The sequence below is a fragment of the Phoca vitulina genome, unplaced genomic scaffold, assembly GCF_004348235.1.
Source record: "Phoca vitulina isolate PV1807 unplaced genomic scaffold, GSC_HSeal_1.0 scaffold36, whole genome shotgun sequence".
Lineage (NCBI taxonomy): Eukaryota > Metazoa > Chordata > Mammalia > Carnivora > Phocidae > Phoca > Phoca vitulina.
The window spans coordinates 18,579,472-18,595,677 of NW_022589739.1; the positions used below are offsets into that span (position 1 = coordinate 18,579,472).

General features: G+C 50.0%; 1 protein-coding gene across 3 annotated transcripts in view; it reads right to left on the reverse strand.

Annotated features, from left to right (window-relative positions):
* TENM4 (teneurin transmembrane protein 4) overlaps positions 1–16,206 on the reverse strand; it is a 1,359,030-nt gene that overhangs the window by 365,478 nt on the left and 977,346 nt on the right. For all 3 annotated transcript variants that reach the window (XM_032427010.1, XM_032427011.1, XM_032427009.1), the window contains one exon: positions 3,602–3,895. In XM_032427010.1, the coding sequence (XP_032282901.1) occupies positions 3,602–3,895 (294 nt within the window). The remainder of the gene's footprint in view (positions 1–3,601; positions 3,896–16,206) is intronic.

A 16,206-nucleotide genomic window follows, 5' to 3' on the forward strand; every position in this document is an offset into this window, starting at 1 on the left:
CACTCCTGAGCAGGGCAGACGCCTAGTTGAGGAGATGCAGATGGCTGCCCCAGGACCGGAAGGTCCTTTCTGGCCAGGTCAGGAAAGCCTGGAGCATGACATGGAAGATGGGGACTGGCAGAGAGAAGTGGGCCTCACGCAGGCCACGGGCCCTGCCTTCTGCTTCCTCATGCCACGCGGGGCTCGGGACTGTGGCGAGAATCCGCAGGCTTTGGAGTAATCCAGGGAGCCAGAGCTGGGTTGCTGAGAGGTCTGGAGGGCTCAGGAAGGCCTGGAGATGTCCAGGACTGAGGCCAGGGAAGACATGGGTGAGGGGAGTTCACTTGGGGATTTGTATTTGAGTAATATTTCTCCTTCCATAGTAAACACAGCTTCCACGTTACCTGAATGTTCGTTCAATGTCTATTCAAGGACAGCTTCTCCCATATTTCTAATATTCCCATGAGTGTTTTGGGGATGAGAAAGAGGGGGTGGACAAAGGCACCAAGGGCCATATCCCAATTAAACCACTGATCTGGCAGAGGGCGGGAGCTCAGAAAAGAGGTCTGCTGACGACAGTGAACTTGGAGAACAGAGGAAGAAGAGATATCCGAGCTTGGAAGGATTCCTGCAACCAGGGCCAGGGCTGAATAGGAAAGCCTGCAAAGGCAAGTGAGCAGGTCTCCTCCCCTGGTCCTGGAGGGGACCTGCCAGAGAGGGAGGAGGGGAGACAGCAGGAGAGCTCCAACCACAGTCGTGGGCATCACTCTGCAAATCAGCCCTGTGCTCCTCAGTGTCCCAGGCAGCTCTGGGTGCAGCACCTCTGTCCTGGCAAGAGTGGGTGCTCCGTAGAAGTTGTAAGAAAACAGACACGCTCTGGCAGGACTTTGGTGGATGGATAGAGAGAGAGGGAAGGAGGGGAGAAGAGACCACCTGGGCCGCTGCTGAAATCAGAGCTGCGGGGCGCGGGGGGCGTTGCCCCAAGCCACCCATGCTCAGGTGGTTCATGTTGCCCCAGCCTTAATTTGAGGCTACAATCAGGAAACAGTTCTATACTGGCTGGCAACTGATGCCCGAGTCTCGTCCCACCCAGTGCCCCCCACCTCTGCTCTGTCTACTTCAGCCCCTTCCCTAGAAACAACCCCTGGCCTCCCCGTGATGCAGCACAGCAGGGGCCTCTGAGCTCTGCTCAGTGGCCAGGCAGACGTCCGCGGTTGGTCAGGGTATGGGTCAGATGGATGTTAAATATTTTGAATATCACGCTATGTGCCATACTCCAGTCTGCCCTCCCTTTGTGCTCTCCTTCTAAGTAGAAGAAACTCCAAATTGGAGCCTAAATCCCAATCCCCTCAGTCTGCGTCCCACCCTCTCTGCACACCATCCTCCCTGCTTGCCCCATTTACCTCTCTCTGATCTCCCTTCTCCACCCCTGTCTCGTTCCCCGCCCCAGCCCCTGCTCATATTCCTGCCCTGATGGGCTGGCCCTCTCAAGGGAGGCCAGTCACACACTAGAAGAATGTGAAATAAACAGTGCAGGCTGCATCCATTTCCATGTGGCTTGTGTGCCCTACATGCCCGTTTAGGCAGCCAGACTCAGCATGAGTATGAGTGAGCTGAGACATCTCAGGACTGAGAAATGCAAGGTGAGGGATGATTCTAAGGGTTCCCTGATCCCTGTGAGCCAGCCCAGCCCCCCTGAGGTGGGAGTTTAGGAGATTTATTTCACCAAATGTGAGAAGTCCTTATGATCTGTTTGCTTTATGTCCTTTTGGCCTCTTTCCTCAGGATCCCAGGACATGGGAGGACATACCACCTCACTCAACATCTAGTTGTGCAATCTTGGGCTGGTGCAATCACTGGAGCCTCAAAGTTCCTCTCTTTAAAATGGGGATGATAATCTACGACCTGCTACCCTCACAGAATTTTTAGGGATCAAGGGAGGTAATGGATAGGCAAGTACTTTGTAGACTACCATGGCCAGGCCTGCCTATGACATGGGAATGCTTTTGACTTATTATTGATAAAGACAAGGGGGGGGCTCTTCTCTGCAGACTCATGTGCTAGGGTGACACACAGGCTAAATGGGGCCAGTCAGGGCTGGCTGAGCTCTATCAAGCATGGGCAGAAGACAGCTGGAAGAAAGCTTTGATACCAGTTTGTCCCTTCCCTTCCTTGAGACCCAGAGAAGGCAATTCATGGTAGGCAGCGTTTATGAAGCACCTGCCCCATGCCAGGCATTGTGTCAAGTGCTTTATTTACAATCCTCATTAATTCTCAGGAGCACCCTACTATTAGGAGTCATCACTGGTATCCCATCGCCCAGGTGAGGAAGCTGAGGGTAGTAAAAATGGCAGATCCAGAATTCAAATCCAGATCTGTCAGTTGCCAGTCTGAGCTCTAAACCACAAGCTGGATAAGAGCTAAAGACCCTTCCTCTTCCAAGCCTGAAAGGCAGCCTTACTAACAGGTCAGCCCTCATGTGGATTCAGTCCTGTGAGAGGCCTGGTGGGTGTCAGGCTATATGAGGGTGTGTGTGTGTGGCCAGTTCCTCTTACCTCTGGGACCTGGAGCAAATGATGCAGCTTGGCGTTGTTGTAAGGATTAGATAACAATGCCAAAACATAGCTAAACTACACAGCACACTGCCTGGCTAGCCCTGGCTGGAAGGGGAGCTGGTGGGGCAGAATCAGCCACCAGTAGTAGCCCATTGGGCATCACAGAAGGCTCACAGCTCTTTAGGCAGAAAAACAGGAATCACTGATGCACCAGGGTAGGGAAGGAATACCATGGCATGCATGGGAATGATGAGTAGGTCTGCAGGGCTGGAGCGCTGGTGGTAGGGTGTGGAGAGGGAGGGGATGAAACAGTCCAGGGAGAGAAGCGGATTTGGGGAAAGGCCCTTATGCCAGGTAAAGGAGCTCAGATTGAGGGCAAGGGGGAGTCATTCCCAACTTCACTCTAGCTGCAGTGCACAGAATGGCCCAAAGGGGACAGCACTGGGCGAAAGGGGCTGTGGTCAACCCTCCGGGAGAGATGACAGTAGCCTGAACTGGGACAGTGGCAGAGTGGGGGAAGAAGAGGGATGGATTTGAAAGGTATTTCAGAGTAGGATGGACAGGCTTTGGTGACTACTATATTCAGGAAGTGAAGGAGAGGAGTCAGGTGCCAGGATGTTAGGTCTATCTCAGGACCGTCTTCCTCCCAAGGTTAGGACAATGCTTGAGGCAAAGAAGGTGATTTTTTGTTGAATGGATACATATATGACAAGTAAAACCAACAGCTGTTTGATGTTAGTATGCTTACCACTTACAACACGCTGCTCTTCAGCAGCGGGAGACTGCTCAGGCCCATCTGCCAGATGAGGACTGAGGCCTAGAGGAGAGCGTGGGGGTTCTGAACTCAACCCCGGGCAGCCCAGCTCTCAACCACCTCTTTATGCCAACGGACGGGGTGAGCGTGAAGATGAACAAACTAAGAATGAGTTACAGGCAGGCTCCGTCCAGATCCAGGTGCCAAAAGAGCCGAGGCCCGGCGTTGACCCGCGTCCAGCCCGCCCGCCTGCTCCCGTGCCCACGCACCCAGGTGCTCACCTGCCCCCAGCCCCGCCCCTGGCCGCCCTCACCTGCGCGGCAGAACTCCTCGGCCTCCTGCGGCACCATGTCCTTGACGCGGCCGCCATAGGCCAGGCGCGCGTCCTGGTCGTAGGCCTTCAGGGTCTCGCTGGAGCTATAGGACTTCTGCGGAGCCTTGCCCTCCTCGCTGTCCGCTGACGAGCTGGTGTAGCGGCGCTCGGCGTCGCGGCGCCGGGTCAGCGAGCGGTACGGCTTTCTCTCCTTCACGTCCATGGCCTCCGGCCCGCGCTCCTCCACATCCACGAACAGGGTCCTCGCGGCACTCAGGGCCGAGCGGTCTGGAGCTGGGGAACCAAAGACAGGGCGTGAGCTCAGGCCCCAGGAGGCAAAGGCAATACCGCAGTCTATCCTGGACCTGACTGGCCCCGCGAGGCTGGGGAGGAGGGACTTCAGACTTGGAGGGGGGCGGGCGCCGATCCGCTGGCCACACACAAGCAAAGGGGGACCTGCCCTCAGGGCCCCTGATGATGAATCCTGGCCCCTCCTGCTACTCCGCCTGCCCACCAGGAAGATGCCTCAGCCTCTCTTCCAGTGATGGGTATCAAGGAAGTCGGCATCAAAGACCAGGGGACACTGATTTCCGTAATCCCTCTACATGGGAATCATGTGTTTGTTCCCATCACGTCCCCAGCTGGGACAGGGCCTGACACAGAGCAGGGGCTCCTTAAGAATTTGTGAAATGAATGACCATACTCAGGCACTGGCGTAAATATAAATTGACATAAATCTCTTCCTCCCCAAGACCCCCTCCAGGGCAGGTCTCAGCCTGCACTCCACAGCAAACTCTGTTCATCTCCTTAAAGAGCTCTCTTTGAGCTATGAACAAATGGGCCCATATGTTCTAACCTGGAAAGCTCCATCACTTTACTCAGCCGAAGAATGGTCTGAGGTTACCACTTGGCGTCTTTGGGATTCATCATGGATCCCAAGTGTCTACTGTAGACTTCCTTCTATGTGTTTTCCATGATTCAGAGCGCAAACATTTGTGATTTTACTGGTGCCCCATAATAACCATAAAGCATATAAGACAACTATTTTAACTCCCATTTTATACATGGAGCAACAGTGACCCAGAGCCAAGGCCACAGGGTGCATCAGTAACCAAGCCAACATTAGTAGACTGACAATGCCTTGGGGTTGCAACTAGGGACAATCAAGATGTGTAGGTGATACTTTTTGGGACCTAGTTCTCAAAATGCCCCTGGAAATTAGTTCGAACCTGACCTAGGATACACAGAAATCAAATCATCTTACTGGGGCCCAAACCCACAGTTCTGACCTCTGGCTTCTTAACCTTCAGCCTCCTGGCACTGGCTGAGCACCTGAGGGGCAGGGCTGGAGGGAAGACCGGTGATAATACTTTCTACCCCAGGGTCTGTAAAACCTTCTTGCCTGCAATCCATAATTTGAAAAGCATCATACATTGTGGCTGGATACATATATTTATGTATGTGAATGCGTGTGTTTATGTGTATAAAATGGAAAAAAGATTCACAAAACCGAAGTGACTGCAATGATGAGCAACGTACTCTGATATTTCCTATTTCATTCTCTTTCACTTTTTAAAAAAGGCTGATTATAACTCCCTAAATTGACCCAATAGTAGCTTTTGACCCAAAGCACTTTTCTGGTCTAATTTGGATGAGGATGTATGGCGACTGTCACCTAGCCTCTGTGACCTCTGGCCCTTTACCTCCAGCCCATCCCCCCGAGTGACAATAATGGTGATGATAATCTAGAGTAAGCACTAAAGTAATGTTAGCCACTGTGACTAATAATTCATAATATCAATAATGGTTTCACAATAAGAGCCAATATACTGTAGTAACTAATACTTATTGAGTACTTACTTTCACTAATATTATATGTGATACTATTTTAATCCTTACTTCTATTCCATAATATAGGTACGATGATTATCTGCAAATTACAGATGGGAAATTGTGAGGTTAAGTATACTGCCCAAGGTTACATGGCTCTTGATTGGTGGAGCCATCATCCTGACCCAGGGGTTGAACTCGGCACATGGGTACAACCACTCGATGATTTTGGCTCTGTAGGCTATGCCACATTAATCTCCTAAGCCCAGATCACGCCGCTGCCCTGCTTACGCCTCCGTAGCAGCTCTGTGGAGGCTTCGGGATAAATTCCAGTGTCTTGGTCAAAATGGAAGGCTATTCTTTGATCTGGCCCAACTCACTTCCTTCTCACTGAGCCACTTGCAACTTTCCTGGACATTAATTCTGCGGCCTCTCTATCTCTGTGCCTGTTGATTTATCATTGTACATCCAGGTAACTGGATGAGGTGTATCCACGTCGGCCTCTGCCCCTGACTGCAGTTCCTTGAGGACAGGCCTGGCATCCAGAGCTCATGAAATGTGTGCTAAATGAATGAAAGAATAAAATTACGACAGCTACTTTTTTACTTCTTACCAATCGTCAGGTGGTATAAAATATTGGTAGTTTGACTTAGGTACATCTAAAATTGAACTGAAGGCATTGCTTAGATGCATTCTTTTTAAAATTTCAAAAGAAGTCTATATTTGAAGTATGTGTCCACCGTTTATTTAGCAGCGTGTGACCCAGGACAAGTTATTTAACCTCTCTGTGCTTCAGCTTCCTCATCTGTAAGACAGTACCAGCCTCTTAGGGTTGTTCTGAGAATGAAATGAGTTAATACATGCCCCTGGGAGATACTGTCACTAATACATAATGGGTGCTCAATAAATGCTAGCCATTATTATCATCAGAAAAAACCCACATTTTATTTGTAAAAGGCCCACTTTAGAAGGCTCCAGCTAAGTGTCAGTTGTAATTGGAGAAGGAACATCCCCTCGGAAACATATGTTAATGAGGCCGAGACACATTTGAGGCTGTTAAATTGGTGGATGACTGTGTCTTCTTATCAGTGTGAGCCTGCTGACCCAAGGCACTGTCTTCACGGCAAAGGCTCAGTAACTACGAATTATTAAGAACACAGTCCCGAAACCCACGGCTTCCCTGTCACAAAGCAGAGACAGGGAGAGCATTTGCCTTGCTCCCATTCCCTTTTTATTTATTTTTTTCTGTTTTAGGCTTAATATAGTAATCCAGTAAACAGTATATTTTTTTTTAAGAGAAGGAGGTCGGTCATGGTTCACACTCGGCTTGGCATTTAATAGAGGAGGAAGAGGCTGGGACGCAAGAAGTGACAGTGGAGAAGAGCTCCCCCCGGAGCGAGGGTCTGCAGTCCAGTGACTCGGAGACCTGGCGGGAGGATGGAGGAATGTTGGGGAAGGGACTGGCTTGGACCCACCCACCGCGACCCTCCTCTGCGGGCTGGGCAGCAAGGCACCCCATACACGTTCATGTGTAAACATGTCAGTCCCTCCCTACCCTGCTGACCAGGGGTTCCCCACACCCCAAAGTCCATTAGCCTGACCTTCCTGACCCTCCCTCTGCCCCTTCCCACAGCTCACAGAGCACCTAGCTTCTCCCAGATGCACACCCTCTGTTTCTGTCCCTCAGAGCTGCCGATCATCTCTCTTGACTGTCACTGAGCTTCCACATCCCTGTTTCACTGGGTTCACCTGAGGGAGGCACCTGAGGGAGATGGGGCAGGAGGGTGTAGGCAAGAGGGGGCAGTGCTGCTTCTCTGCTCTCTCCCTGCCTTGTAGTCCTTTGTCTGCTCATCGGATGCCAGGTGGCCCCTCTTCCAGGCCTCTTTCAACATCCTTCCCTGCGCTCACCTGTCCACGCCCGGGGGGTGGGGGTTGGTCCCCGTTTCCTGCCACCACTAGACCCTGGGTGTCTCACCATCCTGACTGGCTCTCCTCACCTGCCCACACTTCTGTCCCTTCATTAAAGTGGGTTCATTTAAAGCATCTGGAGCGGATCCTGTTTCCTGGGGGATCCTGACCCCTTACTATCTGGTTGACTTTCAGTAATCATCGGGACCATCATCATCAGAGTAATAAACCCACAGCTCCTGCTTACTCGGGGCTTACCGCAGGCCCGACGCTGGGTGAAGTGCTTGTGTTAGGTGATCTCATTTAGTACTCACCATCCCACGCTGTAGCGGTCCCTCTTAACGATAAAGAGAACCCGAGGCTTACAGAAGTTAAGTAACTGGCTTAAAGCCACACAGTCAAGAAGTGGATCAAGAGCCGGATCCATCGACCATCCTTCCCACAGCCCTCCACCACGCACTGTGACGGAACGAGCTCCACAGTCCTTCTCCAGCCACCCCATGGCTATGGGGCTCTGGCAAGTCAGGTGTTGGCTTTGTTAGATGCTTCATGAACTACAATGTACCTTATATCTGTAGGCGTAAGGGATTGGAGAAGGACTACTCTCAGTGTCATCATGGTCATCATTATTGACGTGTTGCTATTTCTGAACCACAAATCCTGTAACTGCACACACAGAGCATGTGTGAGACTCCGGCCTGCTCCTGAGGTGTGGCTGGCTGAAACTCTTCTCTGGGTGAAGCCCGGGCACCATGAAGGTGCCTTCAGGGAGGAGTTCATTCCCAAAGCCCATTCCAGACAGACCTGTGCTGGGCACTGGGCCCGGAGATGAGCAGGATGGGAGCTCTCTCTCCAGGGTGTCAGGCCCAGGGGCAACCATGGGTGCTTTGATGAGCATGACCTGCGGTTCTACCCGTTTCTCCTGATGCGGACATGGGTATCATTCTTGGCCTCTCTCTGGGGAAGGAGAATGGGCCCTGGACAGGAGAAGGGAAGAAACACGGATGCATCAAGCCCTGTATGCAGGGCTTTCCACACTGACCTGTAAGAGCTCTGGTCATTTATCATTTCAGAGAGCAGGCGACACGACCTGGGTGGTTGGTCAAATTCACACAGTTGGTAGCTGACTCTAAAATCTACATTTTAGGCTTTTTTCTTTTATATGGAGCTGGGCTCCAATAGACCTGGAAGGTTTGAACAGGTCTGTGAATGTGGGGAGGCCCGGGTTGGGGATGGTGATCAGGGGATGATCTCAGATAGGAAAAGAGGTAATCACAATAAAACAGCCACCATTTATCAAACCCCTACTCCTGCGCCAGGTATTTTGTACATACTATTCTTAATCTCTACAACAATTATGCGGGTTAGATAGATCCTCTTTTATATTTTCTCTTATTTACTCTTATTGTACAAATGAGATGATGAGCTTAAAGAGATTAAGGGACTTGCTCTAGATCCCGAGGCTTCCAAATGTCAGGGCCTAGATTTGAATCAGAAGGAAATGTTTAAACCTCATGAAAGGTATTATACACCTCGTACCACAGGTTAATTCATTTAGTAAGTCATGGCTAAGTACCTTTTCTGTCCTAAGTGCTGCAGAAGATGCACAGAGGTAACACACCAGGCCCTCTTGTTCCCTCCCTCCCCCAGGACCCTCTTCCCACCCTGCCTCTTCTCTCCAACACTGAGTTCCTACCCTGCTGTGCCAAGCCTTGTGTGAGGCATCAGCGGACAAGACAAATGAGCTTCCTACTCCTTGGAGCTTCTAGAACATGGGCAAATCAGACAGGGAGAGAGGCAGGGGAAGGACCACAGGGACCCCTAACCCAGGCCAGATGGGCCAAAGGTGGAGAGAAGATCAGGGACCATTGGCCAGAGAAAGTGACATCTAAACTATGACCCAAAAATGTCAAGTAGAAGTGAGCTAGGCCAGGGGTGCCTGGGTGGCTCAGTCGATTAAGCGTCTGCCTTCAGCTCAGGTCATGATCCCAGGGTCCTAGGATCAAGCCCCGCATCGGGCTCCCTGCTCAGCCAGGAGCCTGCTTCTCCCTCTCCCTCTGCCTGCCGCTCCACCAGTTTACGCTCTCTCTCTCTGTCAAATAAATAATAAAATCTTAAAAAAAAAAAAAAAAAAAAAAAAAAGAAGTGAGCTAGGCCAGACCATTTGGAGGTAAGGAGAGAAAAGAAATCTAGATCTGACTTTCCATTTTCTCTGACCTACAGTAAAAATACGTTTCACCATCCAGAAAATACATACATCTACAAATTTCTAACTAAAACAAGCATTTCAGAAACTATGCCTAATCTTTCCTCAAGGGTAGCACCTGACACTTTCTATCTTATTCTACTCCACTAAAATAGGATTATGGATGGGTTGCCAACCTACAGTTTGAAAAGCACCGTTCTGATCACAGCATGGATGGAAGTTGGAGGTACAAGAGAACTGGGACAAGGGAGAGACCCATTTATTTCCTGAGTCCAGCCTTGAGGGAGAGGGAAGGGTTGCCGAGAAAGCCTGGGAGAGGAGGAGTGAGCAGCCTGGTGGAAAAAAAGCCATTTCCACGAACAGTCGTCATCCCAGTGACAGGAAAATGCAAACGAGCCTGTGGCAGAGAGCCTGGATGGGAGGTCCCAGGGGAGCGTGTCCTCCAGCTGGGTTTCAGAGGCCCAGATGGGGCTGGGGCCAGAGCTGGCCTGGAAGAATGGCACAGGCATTGGGCCTGCGAGACAAGGGGAGATGGGGGAAAACAAAGCTTTTGGTGTGCGGGGAGAAACTCAAGAAGCAAAGTTGGGCCCTTCACGTGGGCTCCAACAACATTTATGAGGGGCAGGGGCCCAGAGCAGTGGCGGGGAGACTCGAACAGACATACAGCACTGCCGAGTGACCTCTGCTGCTGCCCAAGCCCTCAGGGAAACGGGGGCGGTTACCACCCTGGGTTTCCTCCCAACCTAGAAACAGCCAGAGATGAACCAGGAAATTGACTGAATTCCTACTGGACTGAAGTTTTATAAGTTTTCCTGAACATAAGCACATGGTGATATTTTTAGTTCTTTGTGTGTCAAGAAGGGCCCATAAATATTTCAGAGCTAAAATGTGTTCTACAAAATATAAGTCCCGGGCATTATCTGTTTTGTGTATGTGTGCATAAAATCATCATAAATTTTTACTTTCCTTAGTCCTTCAGAGTTTGGTCTTGCAAGGCCTTTGCTTTAAACTCCAGGGATGTGTGTGATATGAAGGGGGATGCCAGAGGTGGAGGGGACATCTATGCTGTGTTGAGCTATGTGCCACCAGAGGACTAGGCACGATCATCCCCACTTTACAGATTTGGAAACAGAAGCTCAGAGTAGCAAAGCGATGCCTAAGTTCATACAATATGCCAAGACTGGAATCTGGGAGCCCTGGTTCCAAGTCTGTGTTCTCTGTTTTGGTACCCAGAGCACATTTCTCTGGCCCTGTCACTTTAGGGAATCTCTTGCTCTTCAAAACAGTGACAGTGATTACAATAATGGTGGCTAAGGGCAAGGTCTTCCTAGCATGACCTCATTTTATCTTCACCATACCCCCAAACCGCCCTTATTTGACACGGGAGAACCCTGGGATTCCGAGCAGTCAGGTGCCTTGCCCAGAGGGCCACAGCAGGGAGGTAGCAGAGCCAGGATTCAAACCTGGGTCTACACGACCCCAAGGCTCAAGCTTTTAGTCATAATCTATACTGCTTCCCACCCAGCTCATCTCTTATTTTAATTTCTTTAGATGTTCTATTTGCTTTTTCATTGTGTTTTTTCAGCAGTATTAATTCCTTTGATGAAGCTGGTTAGCACCTAACCGGGCCTTTTTGGGAGGACTGCTTTTATACCTCCTTTTCGAAGTGGCCCCAGACAGTGCTGGGGGCCAAAAAAAGGGCTTTCCTGGGCACCTGGTGGAGTGTGGCCGTGTGCCCAGCTCAGCTAGTGGGACATCCCTAATCAGCGGCTGGCAAGCAGGCGACAGATGGTGCCACTGCTTACATGTGCCATCTCGCCCTTTGGTTGGAGGGCCCGTCATAGGCCAGGTATCAAAGGGCAGGGGGCTGCTGTATGGGCACCATCCTCCGACCCTGAGCTCAGAGAGCTCCCGCCAGAGCTGCCTAGACCCCCCACGAGGGCTGAGTGTGCACAGGACCTGGGACACAATAGGTCCTCAACCCACAGGAGGGAGTATAAGGGCTGTGTTTTCCTGATTCCTCCAACCCAGATTCTTCCCCTCCTGAAGCTACTTACCAGCCAATGATTCCCCTTTATAAATGGGGACCTCTTAGAGTCAGAAAATATGGCATTTACTATCTTCAGATTGAAAGTACCATTAAAGGTCAGCTGGTTCATGCCCCGTCGGATGTCCGAATCCCCTCTGTGGCATCCCCAAGTGGCTGACCCCCTCCAAAGCTGGGGACCTCACTACCGTCAGGGAAAGCTTTCACTGTGCTTCCTGACAGGGAGCCGAAACTTCTCTTAGCTTCCTTCCAAAGGCCTCAGCTCTACTCCTTGGGGTCCCAGGAAAGAAGTCCAGGGCCTTTGTCCCAGCAATAGCCCTTCTAGAAGATGGGCTTGTCTGTGTGTCCTTGGGCCTTCTCGTCAGGCTGAAGATCTCTTCTAAGATTTTCTTTTTTTTTTTAAGATTTTATTTCTTTATCTAATACAGAGAGAGAGACAGCTAGAGAGGGAACACAAGCAGCAGGAGCGGGAGCCGGAGAGGGAGAAAGCAGGCTCCTGGCTGAGCAGGAAGCCCAATGAGGGGCTTGAGCCCAGGACTCTGGGATTATGACCTGAGCCGAAGGCAGATGCTTAATGACTGAGCCACCCAGGCGCCCCTCTTCTAAGATTTTCAAGCCCTCACCTTCCCAGCGAGCTTTCCCGGGCTTTATCCAGCCTCATTCCCTCTTTCCCATCCCACAAGGCTTTCTAAGGGTGAGGTCTAGGGGCAAGGAGTTGGAACAGACACAGTGAGAGGGACAGACACATTTACAGGTGGTCCCAGCACAGTGAACACAAAAGAGCTCCTGACAGAGACCCTCAGGGGCAGAGTCGGGACGGCAGCTCAGCTCGGGTAGGCAGCAGGGAGGCCTGAAGGAGGTGATACCTGAGCCGAGGCCCAACAGCTGCTCAGGAGGTGACTGGGGGACAGGGAAAGGAGTGTGCTCATGTTCATCCACATGCCTCTCACATGGGGTTGGCTAGAACCCCTGGGAAGCCCTTGGTCCCCCATGCACCCCTCTCTTGCACCCCCTGGGCAGCTCCACTCCATGTGGCTTTCTGGGAAGCACACCCTACCTAGCCTCAGGGGCTCCGGCTGTGTGCTGCGACTCAGCTCCTTCATGGACCTTGAGAAACGGTCTGTTCCGCCCCTCAGCTCCCCCGGGGAAGGGGCCTTCTCCTTCTCCCTGGAAACCTCACTCAAGGGTCAAGCCGCTAACCCAGGTTTTATTAGAGTGCTAATTCTCTGCAAAAAGTGTGCAAGGGCCCTGCACAGACTTCAGATTCTCTATGGGCTTATTCTGGGCCCCCATTATGAGATAATCAGAGGGAGCGGAGATATAGTTGCGCTGATTAATCGCACATCTCCTACTGTGCACAAGGCTTAAAACCTATAATTACCTGGGGCTCCGGAGTTAGGCCCCCACTCTGAAGGGGAGAGCTGGAGAACACCAGCGAGTCTCTTAGTTTTAACACTAACTCCCTCCAACGCACAGGAGCCCCCCAGATTTGTGAAGATAGTGACTGCTTGTGCCCTCCTTGAGCCGCCCATGACTCTATGTCCAGAGAAAGGAGGGAGCTCTAGGGCGGCTGTGACTTGGTGACAGCCACCCCAGCAAGTCAAAAGCCAGGAGCTGCCAGCTCGGTCATGTTTCCCTTTCTGACCTCAGTTTTCTCTTCTGCAAATTGCAGTGGTATGGGGGTCACAAGTAAGCCATGCCTGAGGACTGCCTTTATGTACACACACACACACACACACACACACACAATGGAACTCAAAGTACTCTGTCAAGGGCTCAGACTTCTGTAAGGTGTAATGATTGCAAAGCCCCTTGGGGAGGAGTCAAGGAGGGTCCTTGCAGCAGACAAAGCTTGTTAGCAAAGGTATCCCGGAAAGGGATGTCCAGTTGCAAAGCAATGGAGAAAGAGGTGGCTTTGGCAGAATTTCACTTACATCTCGGTGTACTCAAGCCTCAAAGAGGTGGAGAGAAAGGCCCATAATGATGGGAAAACCCTCACTGCCTGAAGCTGCCACCATTTTCAATAATTAAAGGCAGACTTAATAGATATTAGGGCCCTCTTTCCAGCAGCTGGGTGGTCAGGCAATTTTTATTTCAATAATTAGCTGCTATAAGTCACACAGAACTGGAGACAGATAAAGGCTGGGCCAGTCTCTCATGGAGCTAATTGTGCCCAGAGTTCTACACGCCTAATCAAGCCTTCCACTGCTCCCATCCCTTTCATCCAAGGCCTCAAAGGACCTTGCCATCGGTAATTAAGTCTCATAAGTGCTGCAAGGAAAGGGATTCTCCTTGATGGTCTGAATGAAGATGAGGCTGCCGGGGTGGAGGTGGGGCAGGCAGCCAGGTGGCTGGCCCCCAAGATGAGGACAGAGATCGAGGAATAGGCCCCATCCCGTGAGCCTGGGCCCTTTAAGCCTTTGGCCACTGTGTACTCTACCCGTAGGCAGGACAACCACAGACCTGCTGGCTTCACTGGCTACCTCCTGTTGAGTCTGGCTCAACCTGCCCCAAACTAGAGACAGGCCAGAGGGCCATTGAAAGCCTTTCTAAATGTATCAACCCGGATGGTCTCTGGAGTCTCTGCAAATGTTAGACATGCCAGGTCAGGCAGAGATAATTCAAATGCTACTCTTCTAGATTCTTAGAATTAGAGGGGAACATAAAGGATATTAGTCACCCACGCCCCATCTGCAGCTTGGATTCCTTCTAGGAATCCACACGGATACCAGCAAGCCTTTGCTTGATCTCAGATGACAGGGCACTCACACCTAACACATTTTATCCTCTAAGCAGTGGCCTTCGAAGTTTTGTTCTGGTAGTGAGCTAGAATTTACTTGTTTCAAGAGGCTTCCTCTTGGTCCTAACCCTGCTTTAGAACCTCACAAACAAGTCTACTCCCTTCCCATCCCCAGAATAAGATCTCTCTTCTTCAGGCTCCAGGAAACAGTGGGCACAGTGGTAAAAAACACAAGCTTTACATCAAAAGCACAGCCTAAAAAGGAAAAACTGATAAACTGGACTTCACCGAAATTCAAACCTGGGCTCTGTGAAAGACTCTGTTGCTAGGATGAAAAGAGCAGCTAAGAAGTGGGAGAAGATATTTGCAAACTGCATTTCCAACAAAGGTCTAGCATCTAGAGTATATAAATAATGCTCCAAACTCAACAGTAAAAAACAAAACAAAACAAAAAAACCCTCAAACAACCCAATTAGAAAAATGGCCAACAGATATGAGCAGATATTTCACTGGGGAGGATATAGAGATGGCAAATTAGCACGTGGAAAGATGGTCAACATCACTGGCCGTCGGGGACGCACACACCCATCAGAGGAACTAAAATAAAAAATAGTCATAACTCTAAATGCTGGCAAGGATGCAGAGAAACTGGAGCGCCCACACATTTCTGGTAGGAATGTAAGTTAGTACAGCCCCGCAGGAAAACAGTTGGACGCTTTCTCGTGAAAATAAACATGTAATTACTATACAACCTAGTGACTGCACCACGGGTGTTTATCCCTCAGAAATGAGAAATGTTCACACAAAAACCTGTACAGTAACGGTCACAGAAACTTTAGTCATCATAGCGAAAAACAGGGAACAATCTGGATGTCCTCCAACAGGCAAATGGTTAAATAAAGGGAACACCATGGAATACTACTCGGTAAGAAAAAGGAATGACTAATGGTACAATGAATCTCTGGAGAACTATGCCGAGTGAAAAAAAGCCAATCACAAACCTTGGGCGCTGTATGATTCCATTTATGTAACAGTTTTGACAGGACAACATGTTAGAAGTAGAGAACAGATCAGCAGCTGCACGGGGTGAGGGATGGGGTAGGGGTGGGAAGGAGGGGAGGATGGCTATAGAAGGACAGTGGGAGGGGTACCTGTGGGGATGGAAATGTCCACTGTCTTGCCTGGACACACTAGTTACAAGTGATAAAATAGTACAGAAATAAATACACACATACACACAAATAAGTACAAGTAAAACTGGGGAAATCTACATCAAATGAATGGATTGTATCAATGTCCATATCTTGGTTGTGATATCTGCTCTCTTATTAAAGTTTTGCAAAATGTTCCTACTGGGGGAACTTGGGTAAAGGGTACCCAGAATACCTCTGTATTATTTTTTACAACTGCATGTAAACTACAAATATCTTTCTAGAAATCTCGATTAAAACAATAGGTTTTGTGAGTCCGGCACACCTGGGTTTGAACCTTGAACCTGTTATGTACTTCCGGTGCAACTCTGAACAAAGATACTGAGACTCAGTATCCTCATCTGTGAAATGGGGATAGTATTCAACATCTTACTTGGTTGTCTTGAGGCTTACATGAGGCAAACCATGGGAACACTTAGCTCTGTGTCTGGCGCATAAATAAGTACTCAATGAACAACAGTGGTAAATGTTACATTATTATACAGGAAAAATGTTTCTCTGCCTTCTCCTAATTCAGTTTCCACTCACCTTGCTTCCACCCTGGTCATCCTTCTCTGAAAAAGTTCCTTTTGGTGAATGTCACTCTTTAAAATACCAGGGTTAAAAACGGAAGACTGATGCAGTCTCAGAATCAGCAATGCTCTGGCATCTTATTATCTCTAG